General features: G+C 44.6%; 2 protein-coding genes across 10 annotated transcripts in view; both read right to left on the reverse strand.

Annotated features, from left to right (window-relative positions):
* Positions 1-3,542, reverse strand: part of LOC146008853 (uncharacterized) — a 42,426-nt gene extending 38,884 nt beyond the window's left edge. For 2 of the 3 annotated variants that reach the window (XR_014444581.1, XR_014444580.1), the window contains exons 1-2: positions 3,377-3,542; positions 2,931-3,005 (exon numbers count right to left, since the gene is read on the reverse strand). Coding sequence is in view for 1 of the 3 variants with exons in the window: in XM_083148614.1 (XP_083004740.1) it covers positions 2,931-3,005; positions 3,377-3,416 (115 nt within the window). In the remaining 2 variants the exon portion in view is untranslated. The remainder of the gene's footprint in view (positions 1-2,930; positions 3,006-3,376) is intronic. The other variant, XM_083148614.1, reaches the window with a different exon arrangement.
* Positions 3,543-5,048: 1,506 nt separating this feature from the next.
* TMC8 (transmembrane channel like 8) overlaps positions 5,049-20,494 on the reverse strand; it is a 44,998-nt gene continuing 29,552 nt past the window's right edge. For 6 of the 7 annotated variants that reach the window (XM_083148623.1, XM_083148619.1, XM_083148620.1 and 3 more), the window contains 13 exons: positions 19,589-19,735; positions 19,426-19,499; positions 16,120-16,259; positions 14,658-14,805; positions 14,407-14,577; positions 13,192-13,343; positions 12,413-12,533; positions 11,693-11,790; positions 10,897-11,080; positions 8,019-8,149; positions 7,458-7,616; positions 6,679-6,757; positions 5,049-5,781 (listed from right to left, as the gene is read on the reverse strand). In XM_083148623.1, the coding sequence (XP_083004749.1) occupies positions 5,689-5,781; positions 6,679-6,757; positions 7,458-7,616; positions 8,019-8,149; positions 10,897-11,080; positions 11,693-11,790; positions 12,413-12,533; positions 13,192-13,343; positions 14,407-14,577; positions 14,658-14,805; positions 16,120-16,259; positions 19,426-19,499; positions 19,589-19,735 (1,697 nt within the window). In that variant the 3' untranslated portion in view covers positions 5,049-5,688. The remainder of the gene's footprint in view (positions 5,782-6,678; positions 6,758-7,457; positions 7,617-8,018; positions 8,150-10,896; positions 11,081-11,692; positions 11,791-12,412; positions 12,534-13,191; positions 13,344-14,406; positions 14,578-14,657; positions 14,806-16,119; positions 16,260-19,425; positions 19,500-19,588; positions 19,736-20,494) is intronic. The other variant, XM_083148626.1, reaches the window with a different exon arrangement.

The following is a 20,494-nucleotide window of genomic DNA, read 5'->3' on the forward strand; positions in this document are numbered from 1 at the left end:
TACAAATGTTTGTATTACTACTGTTAAAGTCGAGTTGCACACACGCCATTTTAGGATAGTATGGCCGCCATTTTGGTTCGCGGAGTTGCGCTAATAAAGTTTCCATACCCGAGTCTGTGTGACAAAGTGGACCAGAAGCGTAGCCATACTATTACACATAAATTCATAAGAACATACTGACACTAAATAAAATATAGTTAAAGGTTTAGAACGCCACACATCGCTTAGTTAGCATTTTGCATACATCTGTCTGTATAGTGTTTAGTACCGTTCCGTTCCGTTTCTTATGCGCAGAATTCCGGTCATTGCGAATATTTCGCAATACACACGGCCCGATAGTTATGGACATAATCCATATTCCCAAGACAGTTTCTGTTGAAAAGTATATAACAAAGGAACCTACTAAAACCGGTTTTTGACTGCTATTTACAACTCCTGACGACGATACCGACAAACAAAGGACTCCTAAAGTTCACTCCCCTGCACCTATTCAAACCAGGTGCATCACCTAACCCCCCAATCACAGTGGACCTGACATACGATCTCTGACCAATAGGAATGGCCTTTGACCTCCCCCTTCTGACCCTATAAGATAGGTGACCCAGGGCGGCCTCGGTCACTTCGGCACATCTTCCTTTCCCTGACCATTGACCGGACTATTCGTATTCCCCTTTTATGTAATGTGGCTGATTATGATTGTATCCTGTATCTGTTTTTCTTCCCCTAATAGAGCCTGTTTATTGTACTTATTGTTAGACTATTGTATCACTTGTTATACCTGTATTTTCTATTTCTGTAACCCCCTTTTGTCCGTTAGGGACTTAAATACATCTTTTTACGGAGTTCTTATCTCCTTACTTTAATACTGTCGTTGTGTCTGTTTATTCGCATAATAGCGATAAGGTATATTACGGACACAGTCCTTAAAGGTATATTCGCAGATTAGAGTCAGATTACTGCGAAAGGATCTCTAAGTAAGGTATTAGTTCTCTGGTGTAAAACACGCAATAAAGGTACGCTACGCTGCACTACGTTTAGTTCGCACGTAGCTAGGTATAAAGGGTACGCAGGTTACGGACATATTACGTAAACTGCGCTTTTCACTTATTGTTTCTTTGGTCATATTTAATAGCCTTTTACACTACAGTGTTTTTTGTTACTAAATTATCCAGTATAAAATAAGTTTTTTATATTTATGCCATAGCCACAGTATGTGCAATAAAAGTAATGAGTGTCAGGATCCATTATGTGATTGATTTCCAAACTATGGTATGGCATGGTATTAGTGAAACTGCAAGAAAACAGTTTTCTCTTTACCAACTGGCTCACCATTGTCGTGGCGAACTAGGGAAGTTTCCTACCCAAATCACGGGGGTCCTGAAAAAAGATTACAGGAACAGGGTCGGGAACAGCTGGGTTGCTCAGCGAGTGCGCAGATGCTGCCCAGCATTAGATAGCCCATGCACTGTCTAATCCCGAAAATCCCGGGATTGGAAACTCCAATCCTGGGATTGAAATCCGGTGATATTGCGGACAAATCAGGTCTGAATAGCTGTACCATATGTAAATTTCCCAACAATTAGGGGTAAAATTATCTGAGATCCGGTGCCACCACCAACATTATCTCTACTGTCACTGGCACCCCCTCTCCATTGCGAGAAACCCCCCTCATGCACCACGCCCCCACCCACCCTCGCTGCAGGTATTTGGGCCTACCTCTACTGTGACTCCCACTGTTGTAAAGTGAGCTGCCGCTTTGCATTGTGACTTTACTGCAACGAATGTCATAGAGTTGCCCTGAAGACCAGCAGCCCTCACCGGAGGACCGATCACTTATACTTTAGTTGTGTATGAATTATTTATTTTATATTCCAGGTGCTTTGGGGGTATATCCCGCACACATTCTTTAATAATCATGCCTTGTATGAGTGTGAATTAATAGTTATTCCTTGAAATGCGGAAAGGAGATGATACGATCACATTATATCTTCCTGATTGCTCTTATTGCAGACCATGCTTTTCATGTTATAAATTGAAACATAGGAGCAGAAGAAGAATCCTGATTGCTGTCATATGGATTTTTATTATTTGGAAGCTGGCCGAAGAGTATCATTAATATGTCCCTTATCTCTAGTTAATATCATATTAGAAATAGTGAGTACTGCTGTACAACCTGGACTGTGACATCCCTTTTAGGATATGTCATTCCTAGCCATATACTCAGTGGTGTAGCTTGAAATTTTGCGCCCTCCACCCCATTAATAATTTTTTATTTTTTACCTACATGGTCAGTCATTGCCAGGGGTTTCTTTATCAGCAGCTTACAGATTCCATCCACACACAGAGATGAAGGAGACGGGGCTGCTGTCCATGGCCCACCGCCCACCCACTGCGTCCGCTGCTTTATCTCCGGGTAAGTGGCCGTGGCAGGCATTAAGAAAGATAAAATTCTAAATGAGCAGGGTGGGCCGCACTTTCTGCGCTGCGCCCAACAGACCAAGGCGGTGCCGGATCCCCCAAGCCACTGCGGTGTCTGCCACATCGTAGTTATGCCACTGCATATACCTTTAACCTTTTCAGGTCCAACATCTAGTCAGGCTCAACAGACCTAGCTCTAGTAGCAAATCCAATGGTGAGCCAATTTAAAATAAGAACATTAACATCGTTCAACATTCAATGTAGACCATTTTTGAATAAAAAATAAAATAATTCCAATAAATTTAAACCAGACTGTTTGAATTGCAAAACAAATTTTGGACTGCAAAGGGTTAACATATGCCTAACTCCTACATTTAACGTAAAGAAACATGTAACATAGTGGTGAATCCAAGAATCACATCAATGGAATTACCAAACAATGCCAACTTATTTATTTTACCATGTTCATAAATGTGCTTTTATAGATATATCTATATAAAGGACATTCTTACCTGAGTGAGTGACAGATTCTGCAGACCCCCCTGTGTTGCCTTGGACTGTAGAACTTGTGGTGGCAATGGCACCATCTGATCACGACCCAAAACATATATAAAGAAGCAGAGGGGAGATAACTAAGACACTGAGATACTAGCAGTAGTGCAAGCAAAGAAAAGACAGATATGGGGTAGCGTTAAGAATAGACGACAATTCAAAACACAAGAGACAAAACATATGTAAAAATAGGGCAAAGGCGCTACAGAGTTGAAAAGCGCATAACATAGGAAGGGTTAAATCCCCAAAAGAATGAGAGAATAAAAGGCAGCATAGCAAAGAAACAGAGGGAATGATGATCTAGACAAGTATGAAGACAATAGGAGGATAGTAAAAAGTAATAAGGGTCAGTTGAAAGAAAAAAGGAACACAAAGGAAAGAAATCCAAATATAAAGATTGTCTCACTGATGATATATGCTGCTAGCAATCCTAAATAAACCTTCATGGCTACAGCATGTACCGGAGATCTCCCACTGCTTCCACTATAACAACTAGTGTTCTGTCATATTTACCAGCACTAGTGACCTCACCCAAGCACAGTTACCACATATGGTGTGCACAGATAGAGCGTGACCTTCTTATCAGCTTAACCTGTGTGGAAACCAGGGCAAAAAAATATGTGTATGACATCATAAAAATGCTACTTGGTAGAACTGTAGTTTAGTTAGTAAGATAGAAGTTCTATTGAAATTGGGATGTTGCTATGGGCAACAAATCAGATTATGTTATCTTCTAGAAGATGCTAAATAAATAAGATACAATTCTGATTAGTTGTTTTAGGCAACATCCTATCTTCAGTAAAACTCATATCTTAGTAAATAAACCCCACAGTCTCTGTGACAGGCATCATTATTAGTCATACACACCTCAGTTGTATCTCCACTTGTGACTGGATAGGCATAACTGGTAACAGCTCATTCACATCTAGGCTAAACTTAACACATTAGATGGTTACACATCATACAATATTTCAAACAATATGCAAGATAACCGTTACCGATATTTTTGTGCATACCGTCTAGTCTAGTGTGCAGCACAGGCAGAACCGCTGCAATTATATAGCAGCACAGCTGCACTTATACGGCAGCACAGGGCAGCACCTCTGCAATTATAAGGCGGCAAAGGACACTACTGCTGCAATTATAAGGCGGCACAGGGCACCGCCGATGCAATTATATGGTACAGGTAAGCACAGCTGCATTTATACGGCAGCACAGGCCACTACAGCTGAAATTATATGGCAGCAAAGGACACTACTGCTGCAATTATACGGCAGCACAGGACATCACCACTGCAATTATAAGGCGGCACAGGGCACCGCCGATGCAATCATACGGCAGCACAGGATACAACCTCTACACTTATACGGCAGCACCGCTGCAATTGTACGACAGCACAAGGCACCACCGCTGCAATTATATGGCAGCACATAGGCCAGCACAGCTGCAATTATATGGTAGCACAGGGGAGTACCGTTGCACTTATATGGCAGCACAGGACACCGCCGGTGCAATTATACGGCAGCACTGCTGGGCTTATACACAGCAGCTCCAATGGACCTATATACAGCAGCACCAATGGCTCCAATGCAGCATGCTGGGGTGAAGATGGCACAGATCTGTGGGGACTTATAAAGGATCCAAAACCCACGAGAATGCAACAGCGGGAAGATGACCTTTTGCCTCGATCTGGAGGGAAAACCCAAGCCGGACTTGGATACTGGCTCGGATTGTGAATTTCAGGGATATCCGAAACTGCTCATCTCTACTCAAAACACATGTGTGGATAAGCAGGTTGCAGGCAAATATGTACTTACACATTAACAGCGTATCTTTTCGTTCAACTATAAATCTACCATCTATTCCTTAATATCTATTTAGCAAGCCATGATTTATTTGAATGTTTCATTCTGCTGCTGTTAAACTGAAATGACTTTACTGTTAAATATGTTGGATAGGTAGGAAAAAGTAAATAATAATACCAGTGCATATCCTCAGAGTTACTACACGAAGAAATGTATTTTTAGAAAAATAATATTTTATTACAAATATTTATTATTGAAAAAATATATTGACAATGTACATATGTGTGTGTGTGTGTGTATATATATTAGTTTTATTCAAGCAATCTTGTTTTTAAAACCAGGTCATAAATCATGTACCGGAGGTGGATAGACCACCACAAGTAATGCTAGGTAGACACCAGAACGATCCTGATGACCATACGATGGCCACACGACCAGCGGGAATGCGCGTTGGATCAGAATCGGATCTAAAACATGCCCAATTTACATACAATCAGTCGAGATCGAAATTGGGGGAATTGAGGTCAAATTGTTATCATGTGTACCCAGCATCAGACTTTGGCAGTGCCCTCTCACAGATTCTTATTAAGGAAACAGGTTGGGGCGTGATAATGAGATTCATGTTTCTGCAATAAGATACAAGATACAAATAATACTCTGCTTTATTAGATGCTAACTAGAGATGGAGTATACATCATGGTAGGTATGTTGGTACATGGGAGAGCCAAATTCCAATCTTGCATTGAGGCCTAGATATAATCGGTAATGCCCCTGAAAGGTGTCCAAATGGCATATTGTCCATTAAGCAAGTCACAATTAACAGCAATACAATATTTTACTACGGACTGAGCCACAACCTCCATAAATTCCTTCGTTAGGTCTGAGGCTTTCACATGATTTCCAGCAAGTCCCACTAGTCAGTATCTAGCTGATGATTTGCATTATGCTGCTGACGGTCCAGTTCCTCTCTCAGCCTTTGTACCAGATATTCTTTATCTTTTATTTGCTATAATAATGGGAAAAAATCTGTTCAGAAATGTAGTTTTACATAGAGATTAAAGGTATACAAGTTGTAATGGGTGCAGGGGGTCCCATACAGCACATATTTAATAAACGTATCCTGTACAAATGCTGCGGCCACCTCTGAAGAAGTGGTGTTGGTGCTATTTTCCCTGGAAATATGCACATGCTCAATAGAAAAATCACCAGTAAAATGTCAGTACCTTTTTCCCAGAGTTATACAAAAGCACTGCAGACTTTGGCATAGATCCAGAGTCTACCATATCCATGCATTGGCATGAGGTGCAGCCATGCACAGGGGCGGGTAAATACTCTGGCAGGGTGGTGTTTGTTTGATCACTGGGCTCCGAAGATTCACAGCCCAGTGATCAGGCCCTTATGACCTCATGGGGCCCTCCCTCGTTACAATCCAAAGCACTATACTTTTTCTGGTGACTGCAGGCGGCATCGCTAGAGGACCTTGGTGCATGCACAGTCTAATGATAAATGCTCAGCTGCGTGAACATTTGCAATGTGTACAGATCTGCATCAGGCTCTAGGTGTTTTTGAAGTAGGCTTAATACCTGTGTCACAAGTAACCTGACTGCCCACTTTTACTTTATAAACATTTTTTATGCTATCAAAGAACATCAAAGGGACTTTAGAAGTGTGGGCAGGTCCATGTGATGTCATCAGGTCACATGGTAGTCATGCAATGCTCCTCTGGGAACATTTTGGATAACCAGGATTTCTTTATGGGGCCCATTGGGACCTGCAAGGCCCTAGACGGGCACCTAGGCCACCTTGTGGAAAATCTGCCTATGGGTATATGTGACACTTAAACATCTACATATATTTCTGTGCAATTTTTGCCCCCGTTGTCTCAGCAGTACCCCCAGCTTACATTTGACAAGAGGTCTTTTAGCATCTCCACATCTTGCTCATTCTGGCGGACTCGGCATACATAGGAGGTGAGCATGAGACTATGAAAGAGAAAGAGGATTTCAAGTCAGTACATGCAGGTGAGCGTAACTCCTAAACTGGTTTATAATTTCATTTCCGAGTTTGCCAGGATAGTAGTGGTGACAAGTGCCATAATTAAAGTGAGACCATTTGCTGTTATATTGCACATAGCTAAATAAATGACCCTGTATAACTGAGCTAGATTCAATAAATATACTGTAATGCCATGAATGTTAACATTAAATTCACTCTAACGTGGAAAAAATATATTTTTGTAACTTCTCCAGACACAGTGGACGAAGCAGCTGGCGGCTGCCAATGAAAAGACTCAATGATTGATAAAGGTTTTAGTTTTTCCACTTTACCAAATCCCTGCAAATATTCTCAGTACATCACTGACATTCCGTATCAGGAGTTTTAGCATGCACCTCCTAAGCCCCACCTCCTTCCCTGATAGGATACCAGCTCATTGATGGGTGTAAACTATTGATGGTTGCTAGTTCATGGCATTGATGATTACCACAAAATGCCACAATGAATGATTAACCCACCGATGGCTGTCCGTAATGCATTGTCTTATTATGGTAGCCCAATACCAATAACCGCAGAACATCAGTTGTATGGCAGAATTAATGAGCAATTGACAGTATTCTATTAATATTTACAGTGTTATTCATATATGACATACAGTATACATGCTATAGGCAGCCGTTAACTTACCACATGGCTATGAGTAGACAGTAAGCACTGGTATCTGATGTCATGTAACTGAGGACTGTCAGTACTACAGGGGGAAGTGCTGAGCGTGTGCTGTTCTGTAAGGCCTCCCACGGAGTGTTGTAGTCAGTAAACAGGCCACAGGATTGGGATGGTCGAACACTGCCAGTGTTTTCAAGTTGCATTTTAAGAAGCAGAAATTAAAATATCATTCATCGAATAACAGTAATGAGTTTGCCTAGTTACGCTATATGGATTTGGGTTGAATTGTAGCTTGTTTCCGTACATACAGTAAATGTAAGAATTTCAGAGTAAAGCTTAATATGTAATGTTGCGGGAAAAGTATCAAACCTTCTAAAGAATGGACAAGTGGCTCAGTTACGCATAGCAACCAATAAGCTGTTAGCTAGCATTTATAAAAAAAAAGGTTATATAAAATTATAAGCAGATGCTGATTGGTTGTTAAGGCCAAATTCTACACTCTTTAGAAAGTTTAATAAATTTCCCCCAATATCCATAACGACTCTGTTATCCCCGCCAAGCACAGTATATGTACTCTCTCACCTGGTCACTAGATAGATCACAGGGAAAAATGCAGTCATCAGTCCCAGGAGCAGGACAAAGTGAAACAAGATCCTCAAAGTTGATTCCCGAAATAATTTCTGAGAGACATCACATAGCCGGTACAGGGAAAACTGATTAAAGAGGAATAAAGCAGAATTTGAAATGTGTTCTAGTGGATCTACAGCCATTCAGGGGGACATTTACCAAAATGGATTCGTAGAAAAAAGGTGTATTCGTAGGCAGAAATACACCTTTTTTTTACGAATTTGTATTTTCGGGATTTACAATCCCAAAAATACAACAATTCGTAGTCCTAAAGATGGAACATTCGTATTTGTATTTACAAATACGAATGTCTACACCATCGATAGTATAAGACAGAAATCACCATTCAAAAGAATGGTGGTTTCTGATTTACTAAGCAGCCGTATGGATAATACGGCTGCTAAGTGGTGTGAAACACCCACGCAAATACGACAGGAAAATAGAACACCATTTTCCTGTCGTATTTGCTTTAAGCCTGCACGGATCAGTCAGATCCGTGCAGGCTTCAGTGTAAAAAAAATAAAAAATAAATTAAATATAAAAAAAACCGGCGTGGGGTCTCCCCCACAGCCATAATCAGCACCAGGCTGACGGAGCCGGGGCCAGTAATTAAAAATCAGGGAACCCGACAAATAGGGGTTCCCCGATTTTTAACAACCAGCCCCAGGCTCCTGCTCTGGGGCTGGTTCCCAAAATACGGGGGACAAAATGAGTAGGGGTCCCCCGTATTTTAAGAACCAGCCCCAGGCAAAACCAGCCAGCAGGGTAATGCCACAGCCGGGGGGAGACTTTTTATGCAAGTCCCCCCGGCCAAAGCATTAACCCTACCGACCAGTCAGCCTGGCCAGGGGCCCTGGGGGAGTGGGGACCCCCCAATAAAGGGATCCCCCCCCTCCAGGACTTACCTGACCAGGCTGAAGCCTGGTGCTGTCCTCGATGCCCCTGGGCGGTGGGCATCGAGCTGATTATCGTGTAAAAAAAAAGATGAACCTATTGTTTTTTACTGTGGCACTACAAGTGCCAGCAAGCCTCCCCAGCAAGCTGGGACTTGGAGAACCACAAGTCCCAGCCTGCTGGGCATTAAAGGGCCCGCTGGCACTTGTAGTTCCACAGTTAAAAAAATAGTGCACAAAACACACTGACACACTTTTAAAATAAATTTTTATTACATACAAAGCCCACACATACTGATACTTACCTATCTTCTTTCCGTAGGTATCCCTGGTCCTGTGTCGTCGTCTTCTGGTCCTGTGTCGTCTTCTTCCTCCATGTCGACCGTCGCTGTCGCCGTCCGGATCCGACGAAATCCATTTGGGAAGCTGTGGAAGGAAACCATACTCACCTGTCCCAGCACGACGTAGTCCAGGTAAGTGTCTTGGCAAAAAAACAAACCGACAGCCCGAAACCAAGCGGACACGGAGACACACGGTGTTTGTTTACATCGTGCGGCTCCGCCTCCCGAATGCCGCTATTGGCCGCCTTGCGGCCTAGCGGCCAATCAGGAGCCGCTAGGCCGCAAGGCGGCCAATAGCGGCATTCGGGAGGCGGAGCCGCACGATGTAAACAAACACCGTGCGTCTCCGTGTCCGCTTGGTTTCGGGCTGTCGGTTTGTTTTTTTGCCAAGACACTTACCTGGACTACGTCGCGCTGGGACAGGTGAGTATGGTTTCCTTCCACAGCTTCCCAAATGGATTTCGTCGGATCCGGACGGCGACAGCGACGGTCGACATGGAGGAAGAAGACGACACAGGACCAGAAGACGACGACACAGGACCGGGGATACCTACGGAAAGAAGATAGGTAAGTATCAGTATGTGTGGGCTTTGTATGTAATAAAATTTTATTTTAAAAGTGTGTCAGTGTGTTTTGTGCACTATTTTTTTAACTGTGGAACTACAAGTGCCAGCGGGCCCTTTAATGCCCAGCAGGCTGGGACTTGTGGTTCTCCAAGTCCCAGCTTGCTGGGGAGGCTTGCTGGCACTTGTAGTGCCACAGTAAAAAACAATAGGTTCATCTTTTTTTTTACACGATAATCAGCTCGATGCCCACCGCCCAGGGGCATCGAGGACAGCACCAAGCTTCAGCCTGGTCAGGTAAGTCCTGGAGGGGGGGGACCCCTTTATTGGGGGGGTCCCCACTCCCCCAGGGCCCCTGGCCAGGCTGACTGGTCGGTAGGGTTAATGCTTTGGCCGGGGGGACTTGCATAAAAAGTCTCCCCCCGGCTGTGACATTACCCTGCTGGCTGGTTTGGCCTGGGGCTGGTTCTTGAAATACGGGGGACCCCTAGTCATTTTGTCCCCCGTATTTTGGGAACCAGCCCCGGACCTGGAGCCTGGGGCTGGTTGTTAAAAATCGGGGAACCCCTATTTGTCGGGTTCCCTGATTTTTAATTACCGGCCCCGGCTCCTTCAGCCTGGTGCTGGTTACAGCTGTGGGGGGGACTCCACGCCGTTTTTTTTTTTTAATTTATTTATTTTTTCTATTTTTTTTACACCTTGCAGCCTGCACGGATCTGACTGATCCGTGCAGACTGCTAGAAATAATTCGTATTAGCAGCCGTATATACGGCCGCTAATACGAATCATTACACCATCGGAGGGTTACAAAGCAGTCGTATCTGACTGATTTGTAACTGATCCTCCGGAACACGACTTTGCATACGACTTAAACAGTCGTATGCAGTCGCAGGGAAAATACCAATACGAAAAACTAGGTTTTTCATATTGGTAAATTTCCCCCTCAATGTCTATCATAGTTCTGCTTTTAAAATGCAATTGTCCAATGTTAACTATTGTGAATACCCATTACTCTTCCAGGATTTGTCATTCTGACCTTTCTGATGTAGAAAGTGATGAAAATGAAGATGACATTGAGGAGAGGAAGGAGTGGGGCATAGAACATCCCACCCCAAACCAGCGTCTGACCATACACGGTGTCCAACACATTCTGGGAGAGTTGGAACTTTTCCTTTCCAAGCCAGCGAATCACACACCACTGGGACCTAGAAACCAGGAATCTGGGATAAGAGGAACGAGAAGGAAGAAAACAGGATGAGAGACAGAAATCAACATAGGATGATTAAATGCAGAAGTAATTATGGGCCAATGGAGCGATTATCTGCAGATTGCGATTTAAATGCACATACTGTATGCAAAAGAGGTGGAGGTGTCAACTGGGAGATTTCATGGAGGGGTTGTAAAAACGCAGGCATGATATTGCTCTTTTTCATGATTATTAAACATTAAGATGAACCCTCTTATAACTTTCCAGGGCCTGTGCATGCAAGGGAATATGGATTTCCTTTTTTTAAATGTTGTTCTGTAATAAGGCACATGCCCTTGGCTGAACATGTACATTTAGACTCTTGGATCATTAATCCAGATGCATGTACAGCAGTGTATCAACTCTACATCTAAGGCGCTGTCTCAGCAGGTAAGTATTAATTCATATACAGCAGGTGATCTAAAATGCATGTATGAAGGTCAAAAAGAGATGGGATATTTAATTAATTAATTATTTTGCAAACCATATCTCTGATCTGCACATCAACAGACAATCCAGTCAAGGATCATGAATGATAATGATTAGTGGAAAACTATGGTGATAGCAAGGTACTAGCATTGCCTACCTGCGGGGCAGTTGCATAAATAAGAAGACCATTAGCAGTTGAAGGAAGTTGAACATGGACAACTTGTAGAACTCCTGTCCCACTGAGGTCTCCCAGCACTGAAAACAGAAACATGCAGATAAGACGTATCACTAGCCACATGACACTTATACTGTATCCTGCAGCAGTACCATTTTCAACCAGGCACAGTGCAGCATGCCCTTTTCTACCGTATGGCAATAATGAAATTAGAAGTGACTAGTTAAAAGCCCATCAAAATGAGAGCTTCTGCAAAGTAATTTCACTTTGAGCTGTAACAGGTTTTTTGGTACTTGTTTCCTAGCACGGCGCCAGCGATTTTAATTGCCTTGATCAGGACCTAAAAAATTGCGTCGATCGCATTGCATGCAACCAAATCGCATGCGATTTTTACATTGGAATCAATGTAAAATGGTTCCTGAGACCCAATTTTACATTGGGACCAATGCAAAATACACCGTACACCCCAAATTTTATTGCATACCCACCGTATGGGTCAAATTGTTAACGCCACCCCAGTATTGACGCCAACGTGGCGAGCGCAGCCACGGCGTGGAGTTGACTTTATAAACTGTGGCGAGCGCAGCGAGCCACCGAGCCCGAAGCGCGACGAGCCCCACGCTATAGATATAGATATAGATATATAGATAGATAGATGTGTACACCCAGCAGTGCAATCGCATTATTTATACAAATCATCACCTGAAATTGTGTATTGTAGCCGCAGGTCTCACAAGGTGCACTGGAACCCCCTAAACACAGAATCTTCCTTCCCAGAGAAAAGAAGAAAATCACCAAGACACCAAGCCTGAGGAACACACACCTGTTCATGGAGAGTCAAAACAGGTAAGTGACAGCGTAGAGTAGAGACAAGTGGAGTCTGTAGATAGACTTATGCTGGTGAAAGAAGCAGGAGGGAAAATAAGCAGTAAACAAAATACTGTATGAGGAAAGACAGAGGACGGAGTAAAGGAGGATGGAGGCAGCTGGGAAACACTGTCAGCCAAGCGAGACAGCATACAGTCCTTGTAATTAGTGAGCAGATATAACAAATTAGAATGTGTAGTTTCCTGTTAATAGTCTTGCATTTGTTGACTGAAGTCCTTCAATTGAGCCTGACTGAATAATCAAAATGATGTATCCTCCTTGGATCAATCCATGTGTGTAAGCCAAAACTTTGTTGGCCCCATAATCCCTTCTCTGCAACAGTAGTTGCAGCATTGCTTGCTACGGTTTTAGCATTGCCTAATAAAAAAACGTTGGCAGGGCATGCTGGGATGTGTTAGGTTCATAATCCGCTCACAGCTGCTGTAAGATGTGTATGTCGGCTGTGGCACATGTGACAAATAGCTACAGTAGATGTGGCTGGACTTGTACGTAACTCATGAACCAGGCCTACCATACATACTCCTTAGAGTTTGTTTAAGAACACACAACAAGATAGAACATAAGAATGTTCAGTAATTTTTCCAGTCATTCACCTGATCAGAGTTAGCGTTATCTCCGCTCTGGGTGACAGACCCTCATATCTCACTAGAAGCATGAAGAGATGTGGCAGAATAAGAAGGACCAGCGAGATGACAATAGGGACAAGGTACTGTATCACCAAGCTGAGGACTGGGCCTGCTGGTCTCTGAGGAACAGACTCACAGTTAGATATCATATAGATCATATCACATAATTTTTATATGTTCCATATATTAAACCTATGCATCAGTCTGTGCGGATCCATACCCCCCTTTCTTTGCATATCACATAATTGTAAGCCCGCTCGAAGCAAATGCTTTGAAAGCTAGATGTAGTTTCACTTGCTGCCAACAGATGGCAGTGTATGCCCGCTCAAAGCAAATGCTTCGAAAGCTAGATGTAGTTTCACACAAAAATACAGACATACTGTTTAAATACCAAATACAAATTGCATACTCACAGTGTTTGTATTTTCTTTTGCGCTATACACCTTGAAAAAGGGGTTACTACACCCCAAAACATTGGTCACTATAAATTCTATTTATACTAAAGGTACTTGTGTATTATCTGGGCGCCCGATTTTTTCATTGCATGCCACTACTTAAGGCATGCGATGCTATGCAATTTTTAATTGTAAAGACCCAATTTTTAATTGTATAGTCAGCCATGGGTGATTTCATACCCCCAGTATCCAACTACGCATGGAGTTGATTTTATATAGTGTGGCGAGCGCAACACGCCACCAAGCCCGATGCGTGGCGAGGGGCAGCGGATTACTTTACATGTATTCTGCGTGCGCTCGCCACGCTTCAGGCTCGGTGGCTCGCTGCGCTCGCCACACTATATAAAATCAACTCCATGCGTAGTTGGATAGTGGGGGTATGAAATCACCCATGGGTGACTATACAATTAAAAATTTGGTCTTTACAATGAAAAATGCATAGCATGAATTGTATGCCACTATATTGCATGCGATGCGATGCGATGCAATACAATGACAAAATTGGGCGCCCAGATATTACACAAGTACCATACTAAACGTGCCGCTGTTTGTTTCCTATTGGGTTCTACAAAAAGTGCCAGGAGTCACCCACGTCAGCTGTATTTATTGAGGAGGGTGCCGGGGCTGAAACGCTGCTGTGTACATAAATATCTATATACTGTAGATGATATCATATCAGATATTACCATATAGCGTATAGAAATTTGGGAGATAATATTGTACTCACCTCTTGATAATCTTGTGATATGCCGGTCGCCAAGTAAATGGAATAGAAACTTCCAGAAATCAATGCCAGGATAATGCAGTTGAGCATAACACTAATGACAATAACACGCACCCTTTTACCAACAGACTGCTCAGCGATCTCCCAATACCAGCGTTCCTCTGCCAGGTCAGACTGTGAGGAAGGAAGGTGTGAGAATAATCCACAGTCACACAAACATTCGTTTCTGGTGGCACATATACAGCAAGGCATACCTTGAGGTCATTGCTGAGGCTCTGCTGCTTTAGGATAGATGTCCCTGCCCCTCGCACACAGAAATCCCAACCTGAAAACACCTTGCTGCTCACGGAGGTCTTGTAGTCCCGACTCCGCACGCGCCTTTGTGTTATACCTTTTATTGTGCTGAGGGGAGAGTCAAGTTTAGAGAGCCATAAAATCTAGATATGGTCATACACGTGATTCATCCAAATCCTAGTAAACAGAAAAGAACCTTGCCCAAATCTAGTAGTGAAAAGAGGAGTAATAAATGCTTCTTATACTTGGGGTCTGAATCAACTGCGCCTATAGGGGCTGCCATGCAGAGAGAAAGGAAAACCAGCATAATATTCCACAGCTCATAAGGAATATGCAGGGCCTGATTAACCAATAGGCTGATTAGACTGGAGCCTGGGGGCCAGATGCACTAAGGTTCAAAAGTGATAAAATGGAGAGTGATAAACAACCAACCAATCAGCTCCAACCTGACATTTTTCAGACACAGTCTGTGACATGACAAGTAGGAGCTAATTAGCTGGATGTTTATCGTTCTCCATTTGATCACTTTTGAAGCTTAGTGCATCTGGCCCTGGAGGGTACAGTGCTGGCATGGGAGCACTTCTTAGTGCCACTGGAGTTGGAGCCGAGCAAGGTGTCATGAGACCTACCCCGGTAATTGTGGGAACAGCGCTGCCTGCTGGGATTACCAGCGTCACCGAGTCAGGGAAGAGGAGATCCTGAGAGAGATGCGGATGGCACTGCCACCAAGGGCGGGATGTATCAACATACATTGCCGCCCTTCGCACGGCAGCCGCCGCGATGCTACCGCATATGTACTAACATATGCGGCCAGCATCGGGCTGCGGTAACGGAGACCCCCCGCGATACCTGTGATGTAGGCTGCGGGGGTCTCCGTCACCTCCCGGCGGCTGCCAGCGTCCCCCTGCGTCTCCTCCTCCCCCCTGAAGCCGGATGTCCTCCCGGCTGTGACACCAGGGGGAGGAGGAGGGTAAAGGAGGACGGGAGGGGGGGCGGCGAGTGGACGGCATACGGCGGGCGGCGAAAGAAGCCCATAGGCTTCTATAGGGTATCGCCACCCTCTGGGTGGCGATACCCTGGCCAGCGAAAACGGGGCGAACCGGTGATGATACATAGGAAAATGCGGTAAAACGGGGGTTTTACCGCATTTTCCCTTTAGTACATCCCGCCCCAAGTCTGTAATTGATGCCACTGCCACTATTGCCAGCACTGCTAGGCCGGCTAGTGGCAATGTGAATGGAGCTGAAGCCCGAGCCTGTTACAGCAATCAAATTGGTGATGGGGAAAGGGGGAAGGGGGGGGCACCTCTGTATTAGCATAGGTTAATGGAAAATGATACTTGATAAATACACTGGTGTGGGAATGTCTCAGATTAACAACTACTGGAAAATAATTCAGTCAATTTTGACTTTCGGCTCTTACCACTGCAGGAGGCCAAGGCTGCAGATCAGCAGGAACACAAGGGGCGTAAGCAGGTAGGCCAGACGGATATTGAACCAGGAACCTTGTGCTATCATGGCAGTGTAATGTCCATAGAAAAGAAAGGTGTTTTCCATAAAGCCCTGAAGATTTATAAAGCACAGGATGGACAGAGATATGATGCACATAGACAAAACTACAGACTTCTACCTATATACATGAAGATTCAGTTTATATGATTTTCTTTCTATTCAGTTGCAGCGTTTCCACAGCCACCAAAATCATCCTTATAATATTGTATATTATATACAATAATAATATGTCCTCTGATAATAACTGTCATTTAACCTCCAGCACTAAGGGCCTGATTTAGAGTTGCATGTAATGATGATATTTATGGCTTTGAGCAATTGTTGGCCGACTGCTAATGCGTCATGGTTACACAGCGCACATGCCAAGGTACCTTAGTGATGCCGCGCACAGGTTTTATTTTTGCACAGTGATTGACAGCAAAGGACTGTTTGGGGCATGTAACGGGGAGTGGCTGGGGTGTCTTGGCTAATTTCAGGGCTTCTCAGCCAACATCTGCAATCCCCTAACCTCAAAACATGGCTCCAGCTTCACAGATCCCTCAGACGTTCTCTGCTACCCTAGGGTTACTCAGGTTGTTGATTATATGGAAGGATCTGTGACTGACGCTGCATGTTTGTACGCAGTTGCTTGGCTCTGCAAAGCTGCCAGTGGGGGTCTCAGTATATTTCCAGCCACCTACAGCATTTGCATCCTTGTGCATGTTAGCTGCATACGGGATCACATCTGCAAATGTATTAGCATACATCTCTGAATCAGGCCCTTAGTACTTGCAGCGCACGTTAACTGTCTTTATAGACATGAAGAATGGGCTGTAACGTGTTCATAGCTAGCACAAACATGGTGAAAGCTGCCGACATGGGGCCTGATTCAGACCTGATTACACAGCTGCAAATTCAATGGTCGGGTGATTATCGATAGACTGCACATACGTGCAGTCCATAGTATGCATGTGTGAGGCCGTCCTGTGATGAAAGCCTGCTACTTATTTTAATTACATGCCGTTCACAAAGTGATTGACATGAAGCCAGCATTTGGGGGTGGTAACCGGACTTTTTCTGGGAGTGTCAGGAAAAACGCAGGTGCTCCCATGTATTTTAGGGGAAGGCGTGTGATGTCAGCGCGGGCCATGGTCAGCCTGATTCTATCACAGCTGCTGAGTACTAAATCCTGGGCTACACACAGACAGTACACACTGGTAAAATCATTAGATGGTGAGCGGCTGGCAGGTGAAGCCGCGATCCAGCTGCTTTTCCCAAGCTGTGCTAAGCCATTCGCTGTCTTTCAAAGGGTGGTATTTCACTCTGGCATGGCGGCGTATACCTGATCGATGGGCTCTGAAAATTAGCAGCCATGTGAGCAGGTCTGAATCAGGCCTATGGTCAACTTAATTTAACCAGACCAAAGGATGACTAGATCATAGGCCTTTAGTGTTTGGGGACACTGTGCATAGCAGCATTTGCAGACACATGTAGACTACAGTCAATGGCTGCTCCAAAAAAAACCCCATACTGGAGCATACTGATAATGCAGTAGCCAATCAGCTCGTTACTGTCAAGTAGGGTGGCCAATCCCAGGATCACTGGGATCCCGGGATTTGACCCTAAAAACGCCGGGATTTGAATCCCGGGATTGGAGCATCCAATCCCGGGATTCTGGGATTGGCCTGCGCATGCGCAAATCAATGCCGGGCATCGCTGAGAGACCAGCTCAGACACTGCCCAGCTGCTCCCAAACCCCGATGCGCTGCGGCTATGCGCAGCGTGATCTGATGACAGAGGTCACGTTGCACAACCTATCTGCTTCTCCGCACCCGCCCACCAGACCACCGCCTGGCCCATGACACCCGACCTCATCACTGCCGCCAGGATTGCCATCACCACCGGGCTCCTGCACTGCTGCCCACCTCCCGTCCACCGCCACCCCAGCTCCCAATCACAGCCGCCTGGCTCCTGCATCGCTGCCCACCTCCCGACCACCGCCTCCTAGCTCCCAATCACAGCTGCCGGGCTACTGACCACCCAGCTCCCGCACCGATGGGCAGGTAAATTATACAGGGTTTGGGGGGACAGTGGGGGATTAAAGTTTGTCATCATATTGACTAACCCAATCCCGGGATTAGGCATTTTTCAATCCCAGGATGAAAAAATGCCCCGGGATTGTCATCCCTACTGTGAAGCTACAAGCTGGGTGTGAAAAATTAGTTAGGAGCTGATTGGCTGCTGCGATATCACCGGACACTTTATCACTTCACCAGGCTTAATACATTTACCCCTGTTAGATATATTTGCTTTAGATGAAAAGGTACTTGTTTCCTAGCACGGCGCCCAGATTTTCTACGTACTCTAACGTAGTGAAATCGCATCGCATGCGCTTTTTGCATGACATGCGATGCTCCATATTTTCAGATGTATGATATGGCTATTGAATGTGTTCCTAAAACACCCCCACTATCCACGCCACCCCGAAGCATGGCGAGGGGCGGCAGAACGCTTCCTCCGACCTTTTCATACCCCCACTATCCACGTTGGCGTAGAGTTGATTCTATATAGTGTGGCGAGCGCAGCAAGCCACCGAGCCCGAAGCGTGGCAAGCGCAGCGAGCCCCGCGAGGGGATGCGCATTACTTTACATGTATTCCGCGTCCGCTCGCTGCGTTCGCCACACTATATAAAATCAACTCCACGCCGACGTGGATAGTGGGGGTATGAAAAGTTCGGAGGATGTGTTCCGCCACCCCTCACGGGGCTCGCTACGCTCGCCACGCTTCGGGGTGGTATGGATACTGGGGGTGACGCAATGGCATAGTAACCACCCATCACATCACATGGCATGGGTGCTTATACAATGAAATATCGCATTGCATTGCATTTGGTGCCATGCGATCCTATGCGATATTTCATTGTATAAGCACTCCTGTGCACTTAATATGGACATTGCATCGCAGGCATTGCACAGCACTATACACGGTATGTGATGCGATGCGATTTTCCTATGCAGAATAGCCCACTAAGCTATTTGCTTAGTGGGCGCCGTGCTAGGAAACAAGTACCTATGAAAATAACTTGTGTGTACAGATTGGGACTAAACTGAATGGTTAAAAAACAATGCAATGTGCAGCAATGTGTAATATAATGGAGCTCTATCAATATACAGAAGATTAATAATGCTCATCTGAAGGTGGTAGGAGGTCAGGAAATGATGTATGTGCCATACTCACTTCTCCTGTGAATATGTCCAGCACAGCACTGTGTAGGGACTGCTTTTGGGATGTTGAGGAGTTTCCACATGATCCTGGTGAGCAGAAATTGGAACAGAATGAGGTTAGAGGATCATATATAATGGGAACTTAGGTCAACGTATATTTTCATACACAAACCTACCAAAATATCCCTGTCGGTGTTCAGTCTGGTGGAGAGCCATAATGGGGAAGATGACCAATCCAGTGATAAAGATGAGGGATGCAAAATTCAACACCAGCAAGAGACGAAGAAATGAGAAATAGGAGCTAATGCTGGATCCAAACCTCCCTGGAACATGAGATGACAGCAAACACGCATTATGGGAGATTTACCATCTGACACACCAAACCTAGAATTACAGTATTTCTTAAACTGGCCACATATATATCTATTGGGAACCAATCGGCCCAGCAATGCAGTAATTGCGATGTGTTATGAAAAACAGACTAACTTTAATCAGGCAAAGCAATCCATTGAAACATGTGTAAAGTCACTGGCTAACCTCTAAACCAGTGATTTTCAACTATTTTTAACTCGCAGCACACCAAACAAGGGAAAAACACATTGGCCTCCGCAGAAATAAAAACCATTGGCTCTCGTATAAAAAAAAAAACAATCACACTAGTCCCCGAAGGTAACAAGAATAAAATACATTGGCCCTCACATGGAAACAAGAGACCAGTGAATAACAGTTGGGGTGAAATTTAATAGGATGAGAGACAGGGCTGTCTTAACAGCAGTGTGGGCCCCTGGGCAAAGCAATGCATTGGGGCCCTTACCCATTCTCCCGTCCTAGGGGTGGTGGGTGCTATCAGCAGCAGCTCTGATGTCCCACGGGTGGCAGGGATAATGGAGTGGGCTTAATGTTCATCATTTTCCGGTGGAAGGGCAGCTTGTTTGACTGCAGATATCGCCATTATCTGGAATTAGATTTCTTAGCCTTCAATAGTATAAAAACCTAGAGTCCCAACTTTCAGGAGGTGCTGGGAACTTGGGGATCAGAGATCAGGAGCCAGAGCAATCCATTAACAAAAATATAAAACTGTA

Source organism: Crinia signifera, chromosome 6 (genome assembly GCF_055691185.1).
Source record: "Crinia signifera chromosome 6, ASM5569118v1, whole genome shotgun sequence".
NCBI classification, from domain to species: Eukaryota; Metazoa; Chordata; class Amphibia; order Anura; family Myobatrachidae; genus Crinia; species Crinia signifera.